The following is a 19,511-nucleotide window of genomic DNA, read 5'->3' on the forward strand; positions in this document are numbered from 1 at the left end:
TTTGTGACCATGCTCATGGACTTTGTGAGGACTTATAGTAGGGACCATATGGTATGTTTCCAGATGACTCTTCTGCACGGTGGGTAAAAAGAAGGATAGTATACTTACCATCCCACACTCGTCTTGCCACTTCAACTATGTTGGAGAAGTCATAGAGATAGCTCAAAAGTTAAGAATTAATCCATAGTTAAGCACCACAACATATGAGGCATGCATGCTTGGAGATATTCAAATAATTTCAAAGCCGAAAAGATGCAAATGCATGAGAAGGATAGATTTCGTAGTCAACTTACTAGTCATCCCAAACGGATGTCAAAAAGATGCAAATGCATGAGAAGGATAGATTTCGTAGTCAACTTACTAGTCATCCCAAACGGATGTCAAAATGATGCAAGCTAATACAATGCATCAAGCAAGAATATGCAAATGCAACTGGGTAGCTTTGGTATCACCTTGCTAGCAAAGTATGAGTGGTTGAAGGGTAGAATCAATTACCTTTCTTACCTAACGCCGCCTCCTACCACCACTATAGTCGATGACTATGCCCTGCTCTTGCTTCACACTGCAACAATAAGTTAGATTCAAAAGCTCAAAAGTGACCCACCATCAAGGCTAATATACATGAAAATTTTAAGTGCAAAGTGAAACAATCATGCTCTAGCAGTGATCAAATAGCATGTCCATGCATAAACACCTAAGCATAACTGCAAACAAATAAAGTCAATTTAAGCTTCTAATAAAGAGTGTTTCACTCTCTGTCTCAACACTCTGTTACAAAGTACAATGAAAAATTTTCAATTAGTCCTAACTTAAACAAGTTAAACCTTAAAATCAAACCTTATGAAGGCTATATTATAATGCTTAATATCTATAATCTTGATTAGTGACTAAAAATATATTTTATTTATTTATCTTTTATTTTTTACAATCCATATCTAATCAATTTGAAGTTATAAGATTGTAGAGCTCAATCTCTTGATTCCAACAGTGGTCTTGAATTTTCAATCCGAGTTCGAAAACCCAAGTATGAGAAAAATAAGTTTTCACTATAAACTGACCAAACAATGACAATTTTGATTAGTGCTTAATCACTAACTAATTTTAAATCTACCATTACAAAGTCATAATGCAATCCTTACATTACTACTAATGTAATGCAATTAACTATTTTTTATGTGATTAATCTCTATTAATATACATTGATGGGGGTACTTTTTACGGTATACTTATAGAGAGGTCAAAAAACCATGTCGACTCCACAAATCCATAAAAATTCACACTATAAACCAAAAATCAACCATACAATCACTATCAAAACCACTCAAAAACAGCAAATCTAAGCAAAAATCAAACAAAACAATACCCAAATCCCTAGGTGAACCAAACCTTATCCTTTCTTTTCTCCTTCCTCACCTCACTGTGTCTCCACACAATAAGCCCAAAAAGAGTACAAAGATACAAGGAGAATACCATATATGCTACCACAGAGGCTAAGGAGGTCACCCTACCTCCCCATCAGTGGTGCCAATATTAAGTCTTTTTCTACACAATGCTCGTGGTACCCTCTCCATAGTGTGGCTCCAAAAACAAAAAACAGAAAGCTTACATATGTCGTGGGGGCATGTAGGCATTTAGAGCTTCCCAAGGGGTCTCTCCAACTGATTTTGTTTGTAGCTAACCCTTACACAACAACTTCCACCATTGTCACCCACAACGGTGTTAGATGTGAAACTCCTTGGACAAGCCCCTCATAGCAAGAAGCTACGGTGGTATGAGACTATAACTTGCGAGGGCACATACACACACTCTCTCTCTCTCACACTCTTAAATCACACAAGAAAGGACAAGGCAAGAGATAGTGTAGCATACAAGAGCTCTAATCTCACATAAGGGAAGTGTCCATTCCCATTAAAGAAGTTATACAACTTACTAAGTGCTTGGGCACCCAGACTTGGGTGGTCGACCTTAGTCTAAACTGTGTATTTGTGTGTCCTATGCTAACTATTGTATATCCCTGTGATGTTGGCAATTATACTTAGCTTGGTCATCCCTTGTTTACATCGTTTGTGGCTCATTGGAGCACAAAAATTATAAGATTTATGTGAAGTGCAAAGTGACCCAATTAAATAAAACTGTTGGTGCTTCACAAGTAAATGCTCCGACTGCTCTAAAAAATTATTGGTGGGCCCCGTCAAAGTAGTCTTCTGCCACCATAAATGGGGTTAACATCATGCTAGAGAACTCGAGTGAGAGCATGATTGAGCTAGAGTTAAGTGGAGAATGGTTCAAGCTTTATATCTTAACCATTGCCATTGGAAGGGTTGCCATAGAGGATTGAGAGTAGAGGAAGGGTTGAAACAAGAGGGATTGACACTCCTTTTGGCCTCTTTTTCCTCTCCTATCGAGACTTCCACAATCCAGTATAAATGGTTGTCACTATTGAAACAAGAGGGATTGACACTCCTCTTGGCCTCTTTTTCCTCTCCTATTGAGACTTCCACAATCCAGTATAAATGGTTGTCACTATCTTAAGATTCCTTGCATGAGGGGGCAAGAAGGTTCTTTGACATGAACACACCTAGAAGAGGAAGGAATGGGTCGCACTACCTGAGGCCTTCCTTAGCACATTGCCACAATGTAGCCACTCACACGGCTACATTGTTTTAATGTGGCCAACACAAAGTTAGTCACCTTAGGCCTTCCCTAGCGCATTACAAAAAATGTAACCGCTCAAATGGCTAGTGACTATAGACCTTGGGACATAAATTTATGTGCTCATAGGTGTTGGGTTAACAATTATAGCTATTGGGTTAACACTCAAGGACATAAATTTATGTGCTCATATCTGTTGGGTTAACAATTATAGCTATTGGGTTAACACTCAAGGATTGCTAACATACATTTGTTCAAATGTTGAAGTTACAAGTTTCTTTCTTAGCCTATATTATTTTCAAGAATTCCGTTATACCTAAAGTCTATGATAGATGCAATATCTTCCCAATATAGAGTTGTAGAGTGGTGAGAATTTTCCATCCAACAATCTTTAATATGATCTCCACCTTTGTATAGTTGATCACATCTCGAGACTCCTTGTGGATTAAAAGTTGTGAACGGTTTATTACAATATTAGTGAGCTAGTAACTAGGTGCTAGTGAATTGGTTAAAAAGTGGAGGAGCTTTTGTTCAATTAAGGGGCATGATGTGTTACTTGTTGTGTGTCATTCTTTAAAAATCAAATATCTACGATAAGTAAATACAAATCAATTCATCTTATTTTAACCTTTTTATTAGAGATCCTTCTAATAAATTTTATGAATGTAGTGTGTGTGTGTGTGCGTGTGTGTGTGTGTGTGTGTGTGAGAGAGAGAGAGAGAGAGAGAGAGAGAGAGAGAGAGAGATGCAATATACATGCCTTAAAACTCATGTAATAAACTATTGGCATGATTTACTAGCCACATGAGTTGATGGTTTCTTTTAGATAAATTCATTCAGATCCTTGATCAAAAGATACTATATAGAATCAAACTCTAGAATTACAAGACATGAGCTCATCTATATGTTGTTTTACTAATACTTAATTGTCACAATAACTAACTTCAAACGCGTAACCCAACAAACAACAAAGCATATGTGTTTATATTTGAAATTCACAATGCCTTAATGTAAGGCTCACAAGTTGATTAATTTAAATTATTAATGTGTGGTTTTTTAACAAAATTGATTAGGCATATAACTTAATGATAGAGATATAATGACAGCATGAGAGTGCATCTTTTATTATTGTCTTGTTTTAACAATGATTTTCTTGTACTAAATGTTACTAATATTTAACATTGTAAATGTTGTTTTTGTAGTGAAATGATTTACCTCCATTTGTTGGGTATTTTGTTTTATTTTGGGTGGGTATCGTATCCACTAGATCTTATTATTTAAATTCGACCAAAGTGTACATAAGTAAAGGAGAAATGCACTTTGATGGTGTCCTAATCACAGAATAGTTTTGAATCTTGGGTGTGCACATCGCTTGAGTAGGGAAATATATAAGAGGTAAGAATTTTTGGAGTAAGGAAAGTGATCTATTTGTTATTGTGCCACTTTTGTTTGCGGTGGAACACAATAAGCTTTTGTTATTGGAAATAGGTATGTATGAGTTAATAAGTGACTTTGGTTCATTAAGTGCATAAGCTAGATGCAACTTATGAAAAGCAACATAACAACTTTTGTTTTAGATGAAAAAAATGTTACTGTGGGGACCCATTCAAAGCATAACTACATTAACAATTTGCAAGATTATGCCATAAAAACTTTTGGAGGATTGAAAGGCCAGCCCATTTTCAAAAAATCAACCTAAGGTGGATCGTTTCAACTCCTCAAAGCAATGACAATGGAAAGTTTATTGTAAGGATATGAATAAACTGAGGATGTATCGTAAAAAAACTTTGATTTCAATATTGTCGAAAAATCTAAATGCTGGATTTGAATGCTCGAAGTCTAAAGGGTGATGGGCATTCCAACGCCACACAGAAAGGTTTGTCCCCCCCCATAATAAAGTGAGTGATCTCATGCATTATAAAGCCTCCCAAAACACCATTAAACCATTTCCAACAATCCCTAGTTCACTAAGAGATACTCAAGATGGCTAGATTTTTGTTCCAAGGTAATCATTAAGCTCCTCTTGAGCTCTTCCTTCTTATTTCGTGTTTTAATACATAAAGCCCCTTCATTGCATGTCAACCTAATCTCCTTACCTTCTCTTTGGAATGAATTTCAATGGCAAGGGGCCATCGGGTTAGTTGGTTTTCTTAAGAGTAAGGGTGATTGGACACACGCATGGGGATGTTTGAAAAGGGAGATGATTGCTCCACTACTGAAATCTATGATGTGTTTTGGTCATGGTAGTTTTCATCTATATATTCTATTGTATGTATAATGATATCCTTTTTGTCATGGATTTTATTTTTTCTAATCTACTATTTGTGGGCCATCGTTGCAAAGTCAAGCCAAGTGACTCTCTCTTTCTCTCTTTCTCTCTCTCTCTCTTACATATTGGGCTCCTAATCAAGGAAGTCGTTTTGTGCAAAGTTTAAGTTCCATTCCTTGCTGTGATGTGTATCATGCTAGCTCTTCTACAACTCTCTCACTAGGCACACCTTATTTCACACACACACACACACACACACACACACACACACACTCTCTCTCTCTCTCTCTCTCATGGCCCTTATAAAGGCCATGATCCACCCGAGTTCAAGTCCCACCGTTGGCATGATCCACCCGAGTTCAAGTACCACCATTGGTCGTATATGCCCTCGTGTTGCATTCTACCGACGTTAATACCTCTCTCTTTCTCTCTCTCTCACACACACACGCACGTACACACACGCACACACACACATACACAACCGTTTGCACACATGCAAATGCATGCACGGGCACTCGCACATGCGTGGGAATGCCGCTCACCCACTCACATTTGCACACTTAGAACCGAGAAGAAAAGACTCAATTTTCCTTCAAAAGGAGGTTGATTTTGCAGGTCCAAGGTCAACAGCATTCTAATTCTGTTTCTATAACCCGTCTCAAGAAACAAGGAGTTAGGCTGGTGCTTAAGATCGTAATTCAGCGCATCCTTTGCTTCATGTTTCCGCAGTAACCAGCAGTCGGTACTCGCGCGCTTGCCGCGAATGATGGCAAATTGGGATCTTTTCTTCATCGCCATATCTCACAATTTGCACAGATCCATGCACTGTAGCTGAGTGGGACATCCTCGTTTCAATCGATATGTGGATGCCACATCTTCGCCCCTTTTGGTGAGCTTTTTCTGCTCTGGATCGGCGAAACTAAGCCCTCCTAACCCTAACGCTAACCATAGCCCTAGCCCTAACCCCAACCCTTTCAGAATAGCAGTGAATGATCGCTGGACATGGAATCCACAGAAAGTAGGTCAAGCAGAGGAGCAGAAGGAGAGGTCCCGCAGCAGCGTCCAACCCTAACCGTCCCTACAAGCAACCCAGCAGAAGCTTTCCAGAAGAGCTCAAACATAACCCCAAGCCCCATGACTCTGGTTTCAAGCTTTTTTGCTGAGCAGGAGCCGGACCTCAAATGTGAGACCTTCTCGCAGATGCTAGCAGGAGCTATGTCACTCCCCACACCCATCAGTGTAGATGATGATAGGCCCTCGTCATCATCATCATCATTACCATTACCATTACCATTACCATTAGCATCATCGTCGTCATCATCATCATCATCATCATTAGCATCACCACCATTGGCATTACCATCAGGAGGCCTAGCAGAGGAGAGGTTACAATTATCGTCATCCACGTTAGCCTCGGCATCAGCTGCAAGCGCTACACTTGGACACAAGGCTGGAGCAGGTGGATCTGGGAGATCTAATATTGCACGATTCAAAATGATGACACCTTCCCGGCTTCCCATTCCAAGATCACCATATCTAACTATTCCACCAGGACTTAGCCCCACAACCTTGCTGGACTCTCCTGTCCTTTTATCGACAGGCCAGGTAAAATTTCCTCACCTTATGTACTCTTTTTGGCTAAAACAGTCATAATATAAATAATTCAATGGCAACCAACCAGTCGCCCTACTCTTAAGCATACATCTGCACATACACATTAGCATTTATGACATGAGTAGGGCACATGGTCTACGAATGCACAAAATGCGGATGGGAGGGTTAATTGTCCATCATGAGCAGCCATGTCAGCTAGATTCTCTGATAGCAAAGATGGGCACATCTTATGTGCAACAGACGTATGCTGTGTGCAATTGAGTAGATGTTACGAAGTTGAACCTGTTATCGAGGGCACCATTTCTTGTGTCATGGTTATGTTACCTTTGGCCAAAGTTTTTGAGAGGAAACATTGGCAAAATAACTTCTTTTTTCTAGGAAAATATATTTACACAAGGGACTTCTTTACTAAGGGTGTGCTTCTGAATGCGAAGCAGGCAGAACCATCACCAACGACTGGGACTTTTCCACTGCCTCCAATTAGTCAAGGCTGTGGACCTGTGGCTTTGGTTACATCAGATACCTTGCAGAAGTGTTCTGATGAAGATGGCAGCCCAACATTTGCTTTCAAGCCCATGCCGAAGATGAGCAGAAATCCTCCCTCTCCTCTTTCTAAGATGGTGAGTCATTTGAGTGCATTCATCTAATCACACAAGCAGTTGGCTGATTTCGGAAAATTTCCTCTAGTATTAACTCTTTGGGAAGCTGTGAGTCACAATGCATTGGGTACTCATACCCTCTTTTTCCGTCTCAGCAGGCCATTTCACAGTCGCAATTCCAAGCACAGATGCAAACGCTATCATCTTCAACAGCACCCAACACAGTGGCTCTTTCTCAAGCATTATCTCAACCTTCAGGGGCATCATTTTGGGATGCACCTAAACTCGTGGCTCCCCTTCAGGTGACAGGGCCATTGGAACGTGTAAGTGAGGTCTCTACAAAGGCAGAACCAGCAGTTCAGCCATCTGCCCTAGCCCCTCCTCTTGTAATTGAAAGGCCCTCAGAGGATGGATACAACTGGAGGAAGTATGGCCAGAAACAGGTAAAGGGCAGTGAGTTTCCGCGAAGCTATTATAAATGCACACATCCTAATTGTTCTGTAAAGAAAAAGGTAGAGCGGTCACATGACGGGCAAGTTACAGAAATTGTTTACAAGGGTGAGCATGAGCATCCAAAGCCACAATCAACAAGGAGATCAGCCATGGGGGCTGCACTTGCTGCAAATGGAAGTGGCAGGGAGGGCTTGCCTATGGCAGCTCAAAAAGTTGATGGTTCCTACGAGCATGTAAATGATGCCTCTAGCTCAAGGGGGCAGCCAGTAAATCTTTCGAGTGGAACTCCAGAGCCCTCATTGGGTTCCATCAGCGATGTTGAGGGTGAGGGTGAAGGGAGCAAAGCTGAAGATGGGGATGATGATGAGCCTGATTCCAAGCGCAGGTAATGAGGGTTTTTCTCTAGGATTCATTATTGTACTCTGTATTTTGTTCATGTTGTACATAAAGTATTTTAGTAGTGCTCACCTGTTGATATGTCATTCAGGAAGGAGAAAGCAGATGCACCATCAAATCTACCTCTACGGACCATTCGCGAACCACGTGTGGTAGTTCAAACGACAAGCGAAATTGATATTCTTGATGATGGCTACAGATGGCGCAAGTATGGGCAGAAAATAGTCAAAGGAAATCCTCACCCTAGGTAAGGAGGCTAATCTATTTTCTTCTTTTATGTGGCCTTAAATTTTGCTTTCTAATTTTCCATTTCACAGCAAAAAGGCAGGCACAGCTAGGTAGCTGATCGATTGCCAAAAATACAGAAACACGTCACTACAGTTTGTAATGTTCTTTGATATATCGTCTCGATTGTATTGTGAATGCTTGCATGCATGCACGGGATTTGCTTTTACATATCTGTCCTTGAGGGATTCTTGTAGCAACCCTCCAAAAGTGACTGTACCTGGGTCACTAAAGATGTTGGCTGGTAGTTAAGAAAATCCACGGACTGTCCCATGGAGCTATCTCGGGAGTCTACATTCTTCATAGTTGGAATAAAAAGAGTTATCTTTGTCAATCAGGGTGTCCATGATCACTGCAAACAGCATGAAGCTGTGCCAAATCCTTGAGATGATCTTGTAGCTGTTGTTGGAGACGCAAATCTTTTCTAAGATGGTTGGGAGCATTCTTTGCTAGTGGATTTGCTTACATGTAAGCTGGAAAGAAGACCAACTTCAGTCCCTCTACGTTCGGCCTTTTGAAGGGATCGGAAGGGAGATTTCCGTGAGTAGCCACTCCCCGGCCTCATCCTCTTGCTGATGGCTGGTTGGCGGTGGGTCATGTTGACATGTTGTCCAGCAATCAGCTTGGGTACTCGTGACATGGTATCACATCTATTGCTAATCCGAGCTCTGTCCTCACTAAGATTGAGGGGGGTGTCAGGGGCACATTCTTTGCTTTGATGTTTGGGCATACTTCTCGCTGGTGAATTATCCCTCATACGGACTGGAAGGCATGTGGATGTGCCTACAAAAGGCAGATTGTCGCCTGGCCTTTTGAAGGGTATTCTTCCTCTCACCCGCACAAGTTACTTAGTTCCTATTCGTGCACTGTAAGGGGGATGACAGTGAGGGTTGGGGATCAATCATCAGCAACTCCCCTGCCTGTACACCAGCCCTTCTGTCATTGACGGCTAGCTGTCCTCCGTGTGACACACTGGCATGTTGTTGGGCAATCAGCTTAGCTGCTTCTGGCAAAGCCACTGTGAAAAGTGCTGCCTTCCATCTGGACCATAATCACTCCAAGGAACTTCATCAGTTATACCAAGGGCCTGAAAGAAAGTTTTTTTGGGGGTTTATTACCAACTTTTTTGAGCTGATAGATGTAGATATCCCCAGGTTCCACATGATGTTTGGCATGTATGGTATCACTTCTCTTCCTTTAGAAAAAAACCAGATATAGTGAAAATTTTAGAGGGCTTATAAACCAGCAAGAAAAAAGTTATGGTGGAGGATCTACCCACCAACACGGCAATGAGGATAGCTTCCACGAAGTTTGGTGGCTCTAACTCCATCTTGTGTAACTTCATTAATTTGGATCTAGATCTAAATTCCTAGGTTTTGGAAGATGACAAGACTAGGCACAACTTGCAAATGTTTTAGGTATGCATCATATGTAAGAAATTATAACTTGTGCGTTAACACGAATGGGAGGATCTTCAGATGACAAGACTAGGCACAACTTGCAAATGAAAAAGATGGAGAATAAAACTGGATCACTTTTGCAAACCAGACACTGCTAAAGAATTTGAGGAGATTCGACAACAGCTGGTAGAATCGGATGCAGCTTGTCCCAAAAGTCAGCAGCAAGTGGAGCAACATTTGCAAACATACGAGAGCAAAGACAGTAATTGCTTACATGGATATGGGCATGGCGAAGAATTCCAGACCCTTTTGCAATTGTGGCTAGCGTCAGATTTTTAATATTGCTGGTGGTGCTGATTGATCAACCCAAGGAGCCCTACGATGGCTATGATGCTGAACAATTGAAGTTCGACATGAACCAAGGGCCATCCGACAAGGGCATGATGCTCTACTACCACCGTCTAAGATGTCTTTCGGGCTACATGCATGTAACATTTGAAGACATGGTGGATACAGGATTTTGGCGATCCCACTCATAATGATTACAAATGATGGCAACTACTTCCCACTTGTGTGCTCTGGTTGATGGGAGCTTCAATGGTGTGTATGGAAACCACTAGGTTATATGCACTGTGAAACAAGCACACACCATAGTTGCCACATGTTTTTTGAAACACGTTCGTGAAAAGGGGGGAGATGACTATGTGTGAGATCCTCCCATCGATCAACCATAGTTGCCACATGTTTTTTGAAACACGTTCGTGAAAAGGGGGGAGATGACTATGTGTGAGATCCTCCCATCGATCAACCCTAATACACAGGCCAAAACAAGATTAATAGAAGGGGTGCAAGCAAGCTCACCACCCAACCATAGGTTCGTGACTGCTAACCACCCCTAAGCCAAGGGCTAAGGTTCCACTCCCACAGGTCCATGCCAGTCATCCCTGGTGTCCCATACCACGAGTGCTTGCCCACAGGGGCCCTCCGCCGCCACGTCCATGGCGGGAGTAAGCCTCTTGGTCCAGGTCCAGAACACAATGAATCAATAATAACCCAAGAGTCACTTATATAGTGCTTATTGCTTCTATAAATAATAGTCTAGTCATAAATTGCCAATTAAATATGAACCTTAGCCACTTGAATCCGCATGCTTTCCCTAATCCTAGGGCTCCTCTAACCCTATTGGATTAGTCCCTAATCCCAATTGTTAGTGCTAGTACATAACACCATGACAAGGTGCAAGTCTAGCCTATATATGACTCTTTGGCTTCTCATGTTTCTGCATATGGGATAATCTAGCACAACTTCCATTCATTTAATGCTCGATTGCCTCCAACACCCTCCTCCATTCGAGCCACCTGAAGATAAGAGTGAGGGTTGCCCATGGGCACAAGCACGAGCTCTGTACCATGTTAGAAAACACACAATCGATGGGAGAGAGGAGGATAGAGAGAAACATGAACACAGACTCTTGCAAGAGAGAGAGAGAGAGAGAGAGAGAGAGAGAGAGAGAGAGAGAGCACAAGGGAACTTGTTTTAGTTTGATTGCACTTGTGAATAATGTTACATGGGGGTCCTTTATATAGGCATTGGACCTAGCGTGCACGAAAGTGTATTCACACTAACCTTACACTTAACACAAATATAACATTTACGTATGCACTCTGATGTTCCCTCAAGGAGGCTCACAAGTGGAGATGCATCGTAAACCCTACATCCAATGCTCCATCTCAGCTCCATTATCAATGATGTTGTGAAAAAACTTTTCCCTTTGCTCTGGAGTTCATGCCTCATTGCACTACATCTCTTGGATGAGCTATCCGCATCTGACCTACTGCCTTAGATCATGATGAACAGCTCCAGTCCTCCAAACCAAAAGCTCATCTTCTAGCTTCATCAAGAGGTCAATTGTCTATTAGAAGCAGCAAATAATCATGCATCATCATTAGAGTGAACAAAGATTCAAAGGATCAAAGATTATTTGTAAAAGAATTAATGTTTTATCCTAGTTCCATTCACCACAAAGTAGATGCCAAGAGTAGCCACCTTTTTCCCTATATTCAAGGAGATGATTGTGGAGAGAATAGGGGACATTGAATGATTCTCTAGCTACTAAAAAACTAAAGTTTCTTCAGCCCTAGTGGCTTGTACTTGACGCCTATTTAAGGTCACCAATCTATGAATGAAGTACTCTTGCTTATGCTAATCACTTGTGTCATTAGACTTGATCATTTCTTAACAACTTAAACTCTTATTGCTTAGTGTGTTTACCATGCTTAACCACCATGTCTAATCATCATTTCTATGCACCCTAAGCTCTCCTAAATCACAATCATGGGGTGAGAGCCTACTTGATCTAAGGCTAGGTTGATATTAATTAAAACTACCATTAGTAGCTATTTATTTCTTAGCAAGTGTACCCTTCTCCGCAAATCAGCTGAGATCTTACTTTGTAGCTTTCTACTTCAAACCAAGCATTTAGGCCTCTTGCTAAGCCCTTCCACTCACACCATATCAAAGGGCATCAACAAATTCAAAGGATTTTGCCATCAAATCAACTCTGCGAATTGCGTAACCTGCTTGGAGGCTTGGAGGAAAATTGTGAATTTGGCACCCACAACAAGAGTGAAGCAAAACTCTTCTAGGGATCATGAATTGGGTTTATGAGAAGCACACATATCAAATCAACTCTGCGAATTGCGTAACCTGCTTGGAGGCTTGGAGGAAAATTGTGAATTTGGAACCCACAACAAGAGTGAAGCAAAACTCTTCTAGGGATCATCAATTGGGTTTATGAGAAGCACACATATCAAATCTTGAAGCATTCTTATAACATGCGGAAGCTCTGATAATCTTCTTTCAGCCCTAAGTATTGCATAGGAACTCTTGATGCTCATCTCATTATTCACCAAGAGCTCAAGCAAATCAAGGGCTAGACAAGCCAAGGGAATTGCTAAGCAAAGGGGTGGACTTTTGAAGGTCAAGGGCAGGATTTCCCAGCCAAGAAAGGTCAAGAATTCTGTATTTTTTTCAGATTCACATCATTCTAATAAAGCAAATACACCATCCGTGGTGGGGGCCCTACAGAGGGTAATTGGGACCCGGTACTGTGTCCTCTCCATCTCTCCCTCTCTCTCTCTCTCTCTCTCTCTCTCTCTCTATTTTTTGCACATCTCCTTTCAGTTTGTGCGTTAATTTCCGTCACGAAAAGAGTGCTGATTTCTAAGTTTTGAAGTTACCGATTCTTCTCCGAAGCTTCCGCATATTACATCTACACGAAGGCGTCAGATCTGTCCTTCTTTTGAACAAATAGGATGGGTGCAGCAAATGGTGAGGAAGATGGCCTAACGAATCCGGCTTAGAGGAGCTCAGATAACTTCTTTTCTAGCTCGCCCTCTAAAGTCTTGGAAAGACGATAGGGGACCTTGCTAGGAGGTTCTGATCCAGGGACCAAATCGATATGATGGTCCTCAGGACGAGACAGGGGGAGCCTGGGTGGGAGATCGTCCCTAAGCATAATGCCGTGGTGTCAAGACAGGAGGTCTGCTAATTGTGGGAGTGGAGATGAAGATGAGATAGCCGCCATTGAAGAGGTAGAGGTTGTCGGCGCACGAACATAAATCAATGCTCCTTCCGCTCCCTTGCAGATAGCTCGTTGGGCATGGAGATAAGAAATCAACGGGATGCCAAGAATGCTTCTATTCCCACGAATCATAATAGGCTCAGGAAAACCTTTACAGATAGTAAAAGTGTCCTGTCCCCAATCGGGAATAGGCTCATACTCACGAAACCACTGGATTCCTAAGATCATGTCATATCCCAAGAGGCGAGACAATGAAATCTCATTGGAATGAGGCCTTTTGAACTACAAAGAAAAACTGTTGTGTCTTTTGAGAAATGTGGGTGTAGAGACTAGGTGTAAACCCGTCCACATCCAAATGATAGGGCACTAATATACAGCTCATTTTGGTAGCCAACTGGGGAGAGATTACATCTTCAGAACTACCCATGGCAAATAGGACTACAAACTGGCGAGCCTTGGCAGAGCCATAAGCTCGGATGAGGCTTTTTTGTGTAGCATCACTCTCACCCTCCTGCTTAGCATGAAATACCACGGATGGCATAGGATGCATAGAAGGTAAAAGTTGAACTGCGTTGGTGGTAGTAGGCGGGGCTGGAGGAGCAAGAGATGCTATGGCAACTGTGGAAGAAGGTGGCTTGGAGGCTTGTTCCGTTTGCCATTTTTGGCAATCCTTCTTACCATGCTCAATGGTATGTTTGAAAAAACATATATTCTCTGACTGGTACTTCCTTTGCTTCTCTGGAGGAAGATAGCCTCTAGTGATACTTGCTTTAGCCTTTTCCTCAGGGGTTTGGATTGGTTATCCTTCTTACCCCCTGAAATAGAGCTAGAATTGCCGTCCTTCTTAGCATCTTTAGAAGACGCATTACCTTTCCCCGACTGCGAAGCAGTCGCGAAGCAGATTGCTGCTTTGCTGAGGTTTGGTACTAGATTGCGGTTGCTTAGGCTTGCCTCCGTTCATCTTCATTTCTTCGTTTTGAGCCAGAGTCAAAGTCTGGTCATATGTGCTGGGTTCAAAGTTACGAATTGTGAACTGGATGCTAGAATCTAATCCACGAATGAATTGATCCATCTTGGCCTGCTTAGATAACCCTAACTGTTGTGCTAAAGCTATAACCTTACCGGAAAACTGAAGCACGGGTGACCCGTTCTCTTTGAGTCCATAGAACTCATGTGCTAGGTTGATCAAATATTGAGGAGGGAGAAATCTGGTTTTTAGGTCATGGACAAAGGTATCCCAGTGAAAAGCTGTGACACATTTGTGAGCTGGTCTCATAGTTGTCAGGTACGAAAAGCTTGATTCGGTACGGTACATTCAAATATGGTCTTTGAACGCACCGCTAAATTTTGAAAATAAAAATACGGTGGAGATACGGTCCATTTAAAAAAATACTTAGAAATATAAATATAGATGCAAAAGTTAGAGAAGTTACAAGTTACAACTTACCCAAAACATAAAAATTTAGAATGTTGCAACTTGCATAGAAAATGAAAGTAGACAAATGTACATGTGACATGTTATAAAGAGTCATGAATATATAAAAAGCTGCAAAAGTCGGCATGCCGTATGGGCAAGTACAAAAATGCAAAACGCCTATAGAGGACTCGCCTATAGAGGACTATAGAGGCTAAAAGCCTATGTCACCATCTATGGCAGAGCTGTCGCTAGACTCTTCAATATCCTTACAAGAGGACACCTCAGAGCTCCCACCAAAATCCCCATTGCCAAAAATGTTGCCCTCATCATCGTATTTGGGCTCCCTAATATCATCATGAACTGTTGAAGAAGACTCCGCAATGGAAGCATCCTCAACTCTAACTGCTATAGGGGTAGAGCTCCGACTCGTGGAGGCATGTCTGACATATGATGGTGGACACTTTTAAAGTGTCCACAAGGAGCGTAATGCAGAGGAGGAGGCCATATATGCGGAGCTCTACAAAGAGCTAGAGGAGATTAATAGACGAGTCTCTCGCACTCGTCGTGGCCGCCGAGCTAGAGGTGGAGTACAAGTTCGGCCCATTCTTACTTTTGGCTCCCGAGGCTCTGATCGCCTAATTGCTACCTCAACTTGAATTCGTCGACGTTTATCTACAAGTTTTGTAATTGATTAGGAGTCCTGGCTTGTTAGTAAATCCACAAGTTACAACATATTTCAATTGTAAATAGTAAAACATTGAAAGTTATGTAGGTCTAACATAACAATATATGTGTCTAGCTTGACTCATATCGTGTATTGCACACACCATGTGCAAGTTATTGCGGAAATAGACCAGCTGCTCTAACTGTCTCGCGCTCAACCGATTGCGTAACCTCGTGTTTATAAGTGAGTAGAAACTCCAGTTCCTCTCACATGCACCCGAAGAACAATCCTAATCCATAATAAAATAAACAATGTTTAGGATTCTAGTATCTACACACAATTATAATTTTTAGGCTTTAGTTCAAGTGTTAAGAGTTAGAATCTCTTAACAAGTTAGTAACTTAATGCCAAGTGGTTAGTGGTTACCTGTGCTAGAATCCTCAAAGCTACTCTTTGTAGGTGAGGCTTAAGCAAATAACTTCCACCAAAAGAGAGGCTTTACCATAGAATCCCTCCAACATACCGCATTAGCGAATGCGGGGCTTCTCTAATCGTTATAGTTGATGAGCTTCTGTAAGAACTGAAATTGTCCATTCTCATCATCGGGCAACTCTTGATCGTGAAAAGTGAGAGTGCTTTGTAGTAGGCAGGATGCAACAAAGCAGCAAGGCCATGGATAGGCCTCTTCATGAGTGCCAAGATAGCATCGTGTCGAGGAGTAGCCTCAAGGGGATCACTGTGAATTTTAAAATAACGAAAGAATATATTATATGAGAAAAAAGAAAAAATAAGTATTTAGATTCAACACTCTATTTTAGTTTATTGAATTATTCTTGAATCTTATTTACGTTGTTAGCATATACTTTGGATCAAGCTTATCGAGGACTGTGGTGTGATGAATCTCGGCAATGGCCTCTCTCATAAAGTGAGTGAGGAGCCCCATAGTAGCCCCCTCCATGTCTGTCATGCGTAAAATCCTATACAAGGGAGTAATCACAATGACTAGGGCGCGGACTTGGCATCATAACTCCTCTCTCAAGCATAGCCGTTGAATGGCTCTTGCCTTATCGACACGCGAAGGTATTTCACCTTGTATCCATTCCTGCCACTCTGACGAAACCACTGTTACTTGGAGCTTAGGCATCACATCATAAAGGCGCTCTAGAAGAAGCTACATGTAGGCAAAGCGTGTCGAGGAGCCTAGGAGGGCTTCTTCATCTCCAAGTCCCTGTGATGGCGGAAGATAGCGAGGGCCTTGACTTTTTGATTGAAAAAAGTGACAATATGATTGGCTTGTGTCACCACAGTCTTCACCGACTCTAACCCTATGCCCTCCATAAGCAAGTCAAGGCATTGAGAGGCACAAGGAGTCTATACTATGGACTTAAACTCTGCCTCAAGCAAGCGGCCCATCTTGCGGCAATTGGACGAATTGTCCGTAACCACTTGAACCACATTTTTGGGGCCAACCTACAAGGATGATGGATGCATGAAATTTGAATGAGAATATGGAAAATAAATGAGACTTGAAAGTTGAGTAAAAGGCAAAGGCTAAAATTTAAAGCTTCAAACTCAAAAATTAAAATTGTATCTCACCTCGATTATGGCTTGTTGAATGTGGCGATAGATGAAATCGCCCAAGGTTTTCTTCCCTGCCTTTCCGCATACACGGCCTGCAAGAAGTGCCATTCATGCTAGGAATTATTCTCATATTGGTGCTTTTGTGAGGTCTCTTGACTCTTGGGGTGGTCATTGTCCCTCTCATGCCTAAAGTGACTATTTGGCGTAGGCTGTTGTCCGCCTAAATTTGAAGTGGGCCTCTATTAAATTTTGAAAGGAACCAAGCTTGACAGATTACAAAAAGAGGACTATTTTTACACGAGGCACTACTCTTCTACTGGGTATGCTTGAAGATGTTATTGTTTGTACTTTCATATGAATACTTGTACATGGAACGTCTAGCTTCATAAAATTATGCACCTGTTGTATGTATTAGAGATCCTCTAATGCCTTGTTTTTCAATTCAGATATACTGTGTTGTGAAGGTATTCTCTATTTCAAGGCTTTGCCTCAGGGAAAGCTGCTACAGATAATACTGCTTTGCTTCAAAAATCAATAGCTGCTAAGCTGACATTCATGTGTTGCAGGAGCTATTACAAATGCACGAACCTTGGTTGCTCTGTTCGGAAACACGTGGAAAGATCATCAACAGATCCCAGAGCTGTAATAACTACGTACGAGGGCAAGCATAACCATGATGTACCAGTTGCCAAGAACAGCCACCATGAGAATGCTGGATCAAATGCAGCAGCCATAGTTCCCCTTCCACATGCTCACAGTGGCATCATTGTGCCAAGTGCCAATTCCATCCCAAGAACCTCTCTTTCATTGCAAGATCAATACTTGATGGGGAAGATGCAGGAAGATAGACCGAAGGTTGACGAGAGGATTGTCGGTTTGGATTTGGCCAGTGTACAAATGCAAAATGTTTCCATGTCTTCTGTTCAGGTAGGTAGATGTCAAGGAATTCAAGTGTCTTTGGTCCCAACCTCAGTGAGCTTCATAAGCTCAGGAATGAATGGAGGAGTATCACTGCAGGGAGCTGAAACTTTTGGGCAAGGCCTGGTTCTGAGGCCAAAGGAAGAGCAAGATGAGGGCAACCGAAGCTCTTGGCCTTCAACATTTGTAAAATCCTCTTCAACTCATGGCATGGTGCAAAGGCTCGGTCCATGACATGCAAATGTGGACAGCAGTCTGAATTCAGTGAGGAATTGACTGCAAAGTGGTAGAGAGCATTCTGTCAGCTTATGGATGGCCTTGGTGTATGGGCATATCATAGCTTGATAGGAAAATGCTTTGATAGTTGGCATAATTTTTACATACATCTCAAATCAATTGAGTTGTGGAATGCATCTGAGGTGAAAGAAGCCACCTCTATGACATGCAAGCAAGGGTGCGTACTCCAGAGTCCAAAATGCTGGTCTTTGTACATTACTCTTGTACAAACATGCAACATTTTACTCGAAAGTGTTAGATAATGCCTTCTAAGCCAAAAAAGTTGTAATGTTTGGCCCTTGTCTTTGAGGCCTGAAAATAAGAGCCTAGGACCAGTTATGGGGGATGATTGTAACAGGCAGGAATAGAAAGAACAAGCGAACAAAGTATTGCAGTAGCTTAAAGCACTCGCCTGGTACCATGGGAATGCTAAGGGCCTGTTGCCCTTTTCTTCTAAAATCTAGGATCAGAAGAAGTCCTGTACTAAGTTGATTTTGTAACTTGTAACTTTTCATTGGTGGTGGTGTTAAAGGTTTGTAGGGCTCTAATGTGCTTTAAAGTTTGTGCAATGTAAGAATCTAATGTCTGCTTCTAAGAATGTGTAAAGGCTTTCCTCAATGAACTTTAGCTCTCCATATTGTCTGTTATGATGTGCATGGAGACGAGATCTTTGTAGAAAGATCCTAGTGATTGGGAGATTTCAATGGTCAGAATGCGCATGTTATCTTTGAACTGTAGTTTGCTAATCCTTTGTTGCCGCAGTCTGCCCTTTTTATGCCCATCCATGGAACTTCTGTAGCACCCTTGATCCTCCCAGCCTAAAAGTTGATATCAGGTTCCCCCCCACACAAATTTTGGACATGCACACGCGTGCGCCACCACACACACATCTTGGACACATGATAGGGTGACATGGGAAGTCTAAAAAGAGTTTGCCACTCCTTGCACATCTTCTTGTCTGGTTTGTTGGAGTTTTCTAGCTTAGGCAAATGACAACTCAAGGTCCGTCTGTCAGATTTTACTTCGCCTGTCTTCTCATCTGGTTTGTCAGGGATTTCTATCATAGGCGAATTCACAATCCCCCAAAAAGTGAAGGGTCCTTTCCTAGAATTTATAATTGCCAAAAGGATGTGCATGAACACTCACCCCCGCTCACAATTTTCTCCCCTCCCCCATGCCCCTTAACATTGGTGGCCACAACCTCCGTAACCCCTTTTATCCTCATACGCCCTTCCTTCTAATGTGTATTAAGAATAAAGCTTAGGTAGAAGTTATGTTATTGTTTTTCAATTCTTCAATTTTTGATGCATGATAAACACAAGAAATGGGTTTAGTAAGATACAACATGCCTACCCTCTACCCTTCCCATTGGGATTATTAGAGTTCTTAACTTTAGGCAAAAGA

General features: G+C 41.9%; 1 protein-coding gene across 2 annotated transcripts; it reads left to right on the forward strand.

Annotated features, from left to right (window-relative positions):
* The first annotated feature begins 4,598 nt into the window (after nt 1–4,598).
* LOC147620756 (putative WRKY transcription factor 3) lies at nt 4,599–18,655 on the forward strand. Of its 2 annotated transcripts, none has more exons than XM_086825030.1 (5): nt 4,599–6,526; nt 6,973–7,155; nt 7,290–7,972; nt 8,075–8,230; nt 17,480–18,655. In XM_086825030.1, exons 1-5 carry the CDS (start codon nt 5,924–5,926, stop codon nt 18,063–18,065), a joined length of 2,211 nt encoding a protein of 736 aa, XP_086681156.1. In that variant the 5' UTR covers nt 4,599–5,923; the 3' UTR covers nt 18,066–18,655. The 2 variants fall into 2 exon arrangements, with proteins under 2 accessions (XP_086681156.1, XP_086681157.1); XM_086825031.1 differs by having other exon boundaries at nt 4,605–6,526; nt 7,293–7,972.
* The last annotated feature ends 856 nt before the right edge of the window (nt 18,656–19,511 follow it).

Source organism: Cibotium barometz, chromosome 31, assembly GCF_041138505.1.
Source record: "Cibotium barometz isolate CiBa-2024 chromosome 31, ASM4113850v1, whole genome shotgun sequence".
NCBI classification, from domain to species: Eukaryota; Viridiplantae; Streptophyta; class Polypodiopsida; order Cyatheales; family Cibotiaceae; genus Cibotium; species Cibotium barometz.